The sequence below is a fragment of the Olea europaea genome, chromosome 6 (assembly GCF_002742605.1).
Source record: "Olea europaea var. sylvestris chromosome 6, O_europaea_v1, whole genome shotgun sequence".
Lineage (NCBI taxonomy): Eukaryota > Viridiplantae > Streptophyta > Magnoliopsida > Lamiales > Oleaceae > Olea > Olea europaea.
This window is the reverse complement of record NC_036242.1, coordinates 26,640,726-26,648,886: the sequence shown is the minus strand read 5'-3', so window position 1 is coordinate 26,648,886 and position 8,161 is coordinate 26,640,726. Positions and strand designations below refer to the sequence as shown.

Sequence of the window (8,161 nt, the reverse complement as noted above, 5' to 3'; positions counted from 1 at the left end):
ATTCAGAATGCAAGAAGAGATATTTAATTTGTTAAAAAAAAAAAAAAAAAAGCAGCCGAGGCCAATCTGTTCATCCGTTCCGATCGTCAGCTGATCTTGGATTTGAGGTAGTGGTTGGGTGAGAGGAAAAAGACATGGGTTGTGTTTTTTAATTTCATATTTTTTAATTTAATTATTATTTAATGTGATAAATGAAAATTTACTCTTTTACTTTTTTTTAAAATATTAAAAATATTGTCAAAGTTAAATTTGTTATTAACTTTTGAAATTGTGGATGGAAACCATCCAAAAGGGTTTTACTTGTAACGTTTGAAAATATTAAGGGTGCCGCTTGCGACAAATCAAAAGTTTGAAAAAAATTTACTAATGTTTCAAAGGTTTGATGTGTCTGCTGCAATTTTCCCTACAATTTTATATATTATGAACCTGTTTGATTTTCATTTTTTTAAGAAAGAGAATGAAAAATATAGTCGTTATGAGATCCATATTAGAGATAAAAAGACAAATATAGTAATTTTTTGGAATGAATAACTATTATATTTTTTTTATTTTTATGATCAAAAAATGAAAATCAGTATCAAATTTTTATTACAGATCAGTATGGATACTCTGAAATAATTGAAATGTGGCCTGTGGATAAAAAAATTACTAATAAATTACCCAACAGCTCTCTCTCTCTCTCCGCCTCCCTCTCCGCATCTTCCTTCTTCTTCGGTATTCCCAATTCACACACTGCAGCACACGCATTAATTGGATACAGTTTGATGACACAGAAGCAAAACCAGTAGATAGGGAGAGATGGGAGGGGTGACGTCATCAATGGCAGCAAAGCTAGCATTTTTCCCACCGAGCCCACCAAGTTATAAGCTAATTACACACGAGACGACTGGGCTGCTGCTGCTGGACAATTTCACGCACCGTGAAAACGTCGACGTTTTGAAGCTACCGACGCGGCGGGGCACGGAAATTGTGGCCATGTACATCCGCTACCCCATGGCTGCCTCCACACTGCTTTACTCCCACGGCAACGCGGCGGATATTGGGCAGATGTATGAGCTATTTATAGAGCTCAGCATCCACTTGAGAGTCAACCTCATGGGGTAATTAAACTTGATTTCTTTGTGAATATAATGGGAATTTTGGAGAAAGGGTTTTGGTTGTGAGCTATTTGAATTTAAGCGAATATTTTGTCGGTGAATTTGAGCTGATTGTTGGATATCTTTTGATGGGTTCTTTGTTTTATTGTTTTATTAGTTAACTTTTTCGGAATTTTTCTTATAACTTGTTGTGAAATTGATTTGAAGTGTGTTTGTAAATCTAGGTCTATCAGATACTGTTAATTTCAGGTAAATGAAGATTATAATAATTACTTAAAAGAGGTAAGCTATGTATGCATCTATAGGTTTTTATATAATATAAATTTTATTGGTTTTGACCTGTTTGGATTATATGGGTACCAATTGCCGGGATCTTCCCATAGAAAATTACTTTCTTTCTTTTCTTTTTTCTTTTTTAAAAAAAGTTGTTTTTATGATGGTTTCACCCATCGGGGTTTTTGATGTTATACATGTAGATTTCTATCTTATTTTGGAGGCTAAGGTGTGGGGATGTATAGGGGTAATTTTGAGAATGAAATCATAGTGTTTTGACTTTTACTGATTTTGCGATTTGTTTTCTGGTGTGGAGGATACGAAGTGTTTGAAACTTATACTATGGTTGGTAAGCGATGCTCTTCGGTGGTTTTGGGGTATGATTATTTTAAGTTGTGTGTTACGAAGAAGATTATGGACAATGGACTTTTAACTTCACATGAATACGTTCATTTAGAATGTTGCTAGCTTATGCCTTGAGATGTGCCTCGTGTCAGGCTATCATTTAGAGGCTCAAAGCAGATGCTTCAAGTGTTATTTGTGAAACTTGTATCTTGACTTATTGAGATGCACCTGCAGCAACAGGTATGTGCCTCGGTTCTCTTTAAGCACATGTATACCCTAAAACTAAAAAGAAATGAATTTGACATTAGAAAAGAGAACTAGCAAAGACCTAGACTTACCTAGTCCCTCTCAAACGAAGTATGATGAGCCCATGATCCCTCCATCCCACACAAATTGAAGTTGCAGCTTTTCAAATGGAGGTGACCAGTTCTGACGCATAACTTCGCTCTATTAATTGTGAGAGAAGTTTGATAAGTCAAGAGTCAATTCTTAGTATTTTAGTCTAATGAGCTAATTTTGGTTACCATTGACCATGTCTTGTGAGAATGTAAAGATATTGCTTACATTTTTTCCTTTAAGAATATAGAAACACATGGAAAGCTATCTGAAGAGAAGAAAAATACGATGCTTGGTCTCACAGATCCATTAGATATGTTGAGAGGTTTGTAACTGTTAACTGCATAATCTCAGACATTACTGCCTCGTGTCACTGATCTTAGAGTAAGTGGCATACAAGTATACTAGTGTGCAAACGAGATAAAACCCTTAGTTGAAAATAGAATGCCAAATTAAATTTTCTTGCAAATCGGGACACCGGAGACATAGAATAATAAAGATATAGAGGGAGAAAGAGATAAGTGACCAGAATGGGAGAATTTGGAAGAGAAATTTTCAGTATGCTAAATATAGCACGTTAATGTTTGAATTATGAGTAATATTATTTAGTATCATTGGTGTTAAACAAAAGTATACGTGGCACTAATGTGGTGTTAAATGAGAGGTACAATTGGATGAATCACTTAGGGCCTGTTTGATAGGTACATTTTCCATGTCTAATTCCATTTTCCACCATTTTGGTATGTTTGATTGCAAGAATTTTACCTGGAAAAATGTTTTCCCACGTGACCCATTTTCCATGAATTTGTGGAAATTGATTTTCTGTAGGTTTTGGTGGGAAATCAATTTCCAGGTGGTTTTATTTTTTTTTTTTTTTGTAACAATGGAAATAAATTTTATCCACAATTGTAACAAGTTATATCCATTTAATTGATAATTTACGTGAAAAATAAAGCCAAACGGACACCAAAAGATACAAAATTTCAATATTTTTTAGGGGAAAAATTATACGAATTAAACACATTTAATTGAAAATTATCAATAAAATAAGTTTTAGGCAATTCAATTTCCTGAAATTCGTTTTTGTTTTATCCAAATTCCATCCATGTAATCAAACGGATCCTTAATTATATCTTTCATTGAGCCTATCACATAATGCCACTGAGTCTGATATTCTAGCAACAATGGTGCTAGATAGTATTATTATTGAATTATATAATAGACCTAATTATTTGTGACGATTCCTAACAATAAGGCACTTATTGAAATTACAAATTGGAAACATTCATAATGGTTGGTAAGGACCTATTTTCTTTTTATCTCCTAATAGATCTAGCAATGAGACGAAAGGAGTGATGAAAAAGATCTCAAATTTTTGAGGAATGGGGTTATGCTTAATAGATGTATTCTAGATTGAAATCTCTTGTGGAATACTATGTCAACCATTAGGAACACATTGATCCAATTCACAAGACTAATTTCGCAACTCTACAACATCATAATTGAAGTGTCTTGTCCTTCTCTAAAAAGCCTATTCTGAATGCTTTCCAGGTTAAAATGCTATGAAATAATTTGACTATCATATTCTGCAACAGAAACCTTCTCAATATCATTTCTCTTGAAACTGAATAGGATAAAACATTAAAATTATGGGGAAAGTGGGAATTGCTGCCTACAATTGATTATCAACGTTTTAGTGGTGGAAAAACTCATTAATTTAAGGTTATGTGACTCAAAAAAATTGATCTAGTTGTTGAAATAGAAGTTTGAAGCAAGCACGTTTGCAAATTGTTCGCTTGTGGGCCTGTGAAGAATTTATTGTAGAAAATTACCATAAATAATTTTAGTTATGATTATAATTTAGAGGCAAATTGTAGATTAATGAGAGGTGAAGCTAATATATATCAGATTTATGAACGAATTAAGAGCTCTGATAGTTGATGCAACAAATAAAGGTTGATCTTAGAGGTGCAAAATTCAAGTGGTGAATGTTTTGTACAATGAAATTGATGAACTTTCTATATTAGATTTTAAGTGCAGCACTCTTGCAAAACTTGGCTGTAATAATGCAAACATAAATTGTTTTCTCACTTAACATTTATTTCATAAAAGAGATGTGTTGATGATGATTTCAGAGATATTTCGAACCTACTGCTTTTGTAATTATTCTGATCCTTTTTTGACTTGAGAAAATTAAACTAAAGTTAATGAAACATAAGCTTGAGCTACAAAGTAGGTGTTCAATGTTGTCTTGTAATCTTTATCATATGCCCTGAGCATTTGGTAGTCTTGAACAGGTTTTAATGGTCCAATTCAACACTCAGTTAATCAATCATGATTGACAGCAATTTCTGTTTGGAAGTCGTAAATTTCCCTTTTCTTAGTTTGTGCATGCAAAAATAGTAGTTTTGTAATACATCTTGAGTTTGTTATTTTATTTTTATATTTCACAGATGACATGTAGTTCGATAGTATCCTTTTTTTAATTAAGGTGTGCACAGATTTTGAAACATATTTTTGGATAGAAAATATGAAAAATCATTGCCTTGTTCAAGATAGAGGGCAAACCATACATCAGCTAAACGTTCATTTTGTTTTTATGATGCTTTCCTTATAGGTGGCTAACTTGTCAAGTTAAAACTCACAGATGAATTGTTTTTATTTGTTATGCAGCTATGACTACTCAGGTTATGGGCAGTCATCAGGAAAGGTAATTGGAAGTTACTTTTCAATAGAAGTCTCCTTGTATTATTAAGTGATGGGTTGTTTGTGAGCGCCTGTTGAAATTAGTATGTTTTCTGTATTTCAGCCGAGTGAGCATAATACCTATGCAGACATTGAAGCTGCGTACAAGTGTCTTGAAGAGAGTTATGGTGCCAAGCAAGAAGACGTCATTCTTTATGGTCAATCTGTTGGAAGTGGTCCTACTTTAGATCTTGCAGCTCGATTGCCTCGTCTAAGAGCTGTTATTTTGCACAGTCCTATTCTGTCAGGCTTAAGAGTCATGTATCCTGTGAAACGCTCATACTGGTTTGATATCTATAAGGTAATGCTTGGTTACTGATGTATACGTTTCTTCCGGTTATATATCTTTCTAATACCATTCTTACTATCCTTGCTCTCAAGTGGATGTGTCCTGATGCCTGCCTGACTGAATGTTTCTTCATGTTGATGTGATGCAGAATATAGACAAAATCCCATTGGTGAAATGTCCAGTTCTTGTTATTCATGTAAGTGCAGATTTTGGTATATCTTGCTTCTTGCAATAATATGGAGCAATTATTCACATTATGTACATCTTTACTCCAGTGGACACTTTACTGTTGAGAATTTTCTGCGTTTTCCATATAAATTATTTGTATAGAATTCTCATTATTCAACACGAGCAAGCTTATATACTTGCAGTACGGTTCTTGATGTTTCCTTGTGTTGATATTAGTTGGTTTCATCATTCATATGCAACCAAAGTTCAAATATGGCTCATTGATTTTTCACTATTCACTTCTACTTACCATATTTTTGTGCAGGGCACTTCTGATGATGTTGTAGATTGTTCTCATGGGAAACAACTTTATGAACTATGCCAAGAAAAGTATGAACCATTATGGCTCGAGGGAGGAAATCACTGTAACTTAGAACTGTATCCTGAATATCTCAGGCACCTAAAGAAGTTTGTTTCTACAGTCGAAAAACCACCCTCCCAGAGGAACACGTCAAGGAGAAGCATAGACCGGCCTGAACATTCCCGAAGGAGTACTGATTGTTTTGAGACTCCAAGGAAGAGCACTGACCGGAGGGAGAAACCCAGACGGAGCACTGATAGGCCTGAAAAACTAAAGAATTATGAATACAAATTCCATAATGACGATAAGGTTTCCAAGTTGAGGATGTATTCTGACCATGGAGAAAGATCTCGGAGGAGTGTAGAATATCACGAAAAGTCTCGGAAGAGTATTGATCATCAGCTCGAGAAAGCACGCAAGAGTGTGGATTGGCTGGATAGAATACGAGCCGTGTAAAACTCTATTTGTTTCTGTGCTATTGTTGTGCAATTTGTTAATTGGAGGTAAGAAAGCAATAGGGATTAGGAAAGCATCTAATTATGATTGAAGTTATTTTATCGAGTCATGCATGAAAAACACACACTAGTTGCGAATTGATCAGCGAACCTGTCCTTGAAAGATTGTATTTTATCGAAACATGCTTGAAAAACCCACACTAGTTGCGAATTGATCAGTGAACCTGTCCTTGAAAGATTTTTTAGAGAGTATAAATATGAAATAAATGAATTGCTTTTTCTATAAGACTTGGAGCTTTTAGGGAAAGATGTGATTGTAAAGTAAATCTTTTTCCGTGCTAGTTATTGCAGTGTGACTTTTTCCTTCTTGTTGTAAGACTTCGTTGATGAGGAAACCAATTTAGAGTGAATTTAGCAGTAAGACTTGATTAATGGAAAATAAACTCATCTCACCAAATATGTTCCAAGAGAAATATGTGAAGAGACCCTTGTGACTTTTAAAAATCATCCGATACAATCAACACACAATATTCACTTTATATCATATAGCATGACTGATAACTCTCTTATGTGTATTATATGCATAATGCTCGGCTGACTAGAAAGTCGGAAGGCCTCCCCTAGGCAACCTCGATGTCGCCTTTTTTTGTAGATCAATATTGGGAACAACAGCAATTGAAGGTTATATTGACTATTGAAGAGTTTTGACGTTAATGCATTAGAAACTAGAAGTTAATTGCGAAATTCCCATTAAGAAACCATCCCTGGACTAGAAGAGGTACAAAATTAGAGTGCAAATAGAAATTTATCTAAGAATACTAGTACAAAAGGGTTTGGAAAAATGGACTCTTGCTCCTGCATCAGATATAGTTAATGAGCTCCCTGTCGATAAGGCTTGCTTGCTACTTGATTTAAAGCTGATCAATTCACAACTAGTAAGATGAGGACAAGCTATATGGACTGATAATCTAAACAGTAAGCTGATGAGCTCACGTGTTTGATGACTGATGATTAAATTTGATCAGCTCACAGATATCTGATGAAGCTGAGGTACGAAGATATGTATACAGTAGACTGATGGGCTAAAGAGAAGACCGATAAGCCCCATAGTTATTATCTTTCGATGTGTTCATTTTCCATGTTATCATGATATAGTTGTCAATGCAACAATTTATTCATATAACCCCTCTGTATGTTTCCAGCATACATTCATTACCACAATCTTTTACGCTGACTATCAGCACTTACACCATCAGCATAAACATAAAATGTAGGACAGACACAAAACATTAAATTTTCAAAGCATAATTCTCATATCACGATATACAGAATTAAAAAAGACCATAAACTAGGCATATTTCATGGAAGAACATAGGAATGGGGTGACCTTGCCAGCTTGTTGCATTAACCGTAGCATCTGATTGGGTCAGTGCACCCTTTAGCAGCTGACTGTTTCAGACCTTGGCCTCCACCCTTCTCCAGGTATTGCTGGTGGTACTCTTCTGCTCGATAAAATTTCTTTGCAGGAAGAATTTCAGTGACAATCCTCTTATTCGGGAATTCATTCTGCTTTGCTTCCAGTGATTCACGTGCCAACTGAGCCTGAATCTCATTGTAGTAGTATATTCCAGACCGGTATTGAGCCCCCACATCATTTCCCTGTGGAAAAATGCATTTAACTTGGTAATTCATTACCACCACTAAGCCTATCTACATAAAAATAAATATGAAACAAAGATATCTCAAGATCTTATTGTGTTAAAAACTATTCTTACGGTTAAGGCGCAATGTTCCCCCTTTCGTTGTCGAGTAAGTGCTGATAAGGGATTGCTGTTATAATAAAATAACAACATATGCGAGATTCAGTCTACAAGCCCAATTATCTTAGGAGTCAAACAAAAACACGGTTTTGTCCCCTCCCTATTGTAATCTCTTGCTAATATCAATAAAACAGTCGGGAAGTGGGAAACCCTGCACCTAGGGGCACGCGGTGTTAACTCAAGAATTAATCCAAAACGAAGTATAGAATATGTTATTTCCTTGAACTTTAGCAATGTCAATTTCATGATTCTGCGATAATGAAGTTGCAAAT

At 34.9% G+C, this 8,161-nt stretch overlaps 2 protein-coding genes across 2 annotated transcripts; one reads left to right on the top strand and one right to left on the bottom strand.

Moving 5' to 3' along the window:
* Positions 1–646: 646 nt before the first annotated feature.
* LOC111396291 (protein ABHD17B-like) lies at positions 647–6,157 on the top strand. Its single transcript, XM_023022677.1, has 5 exons — positions 647–1,100; positions 4,725–4,761; positions 4,861–5,097; positions 5,234–5,281; positions 5,579–6,157. Exons 1-5 carry the CDS (start codon positions 799–801, stop codon positions 6,068–6,070), a joined length of 1,116 nt encoding a protein of 371 aa, XP_022878445.1. The 5' UTR covers positions 647–798; the 3' UTR covers positions 6,071–6,157.
* A 1,064-nt stretch (positions 6,158–7,221) lies between these two features.
* LOC111395330 (peptide methionine sulfoxide reductase-like) lies at positions 7,222–7,922 on the bottom strand. Its single transcript, XM_023021313.1, has 2 exons — positions 7,845–7,922; positions 7,222–7,779 (listed from the first exon to the last, which is right to left on the bottom strand). The coding sequence occupies exons 1-2, from the start codon at positions 7,920–7,922 to the stop codon at positions 7,474–7,476; spliced, it is 384 nt and encodes a 127-aa protein (XP_022877081.1). The 3' UTR covers positions 7,222–7,473.
* Between the last annotated feature and the right edge of the window lie 239 nt (positions 7,923–8,161).

Bases quoted from the DNA above. Each gene is read 5' to 3' on its own strand.
- LOC111396291 (XM_023022677.1), top strand. From the start codon at position 799: ATGGGAGGGGTGACGTCATCAATGGCAGCAAAGCTAGCATTTTTCCCA. The intron at 5,098-5,233 runs GTAATGCTTGGT...GATGTGATGCAG, and splicing joins ACTGGTTTGATATCTATAAG to AATATAGACAAAATCCCATT. The intron at 5,282-5,578 runs GTAAGTGCAGAT...ATTTTTGTGCAG, and splicing joins GTCCAGTTCTTGTTATTCAT to GGCACTTCTGATGATGTTGT.
- LOC111395330 (XM_023021313.1), bottom strand. From the start codon at position 7,922: ATGTTGTTATTTTATTATAACAGCAATCCCTTATCAGCACTTACTCGA. The intron at 7,780-7,844 runs GTAAGAATAGTT...ATTTTTATGTAG, and splicing joins GGGAACATTGCGCCTTAACC to ATAGGCTTAGTGGTGGTAAT.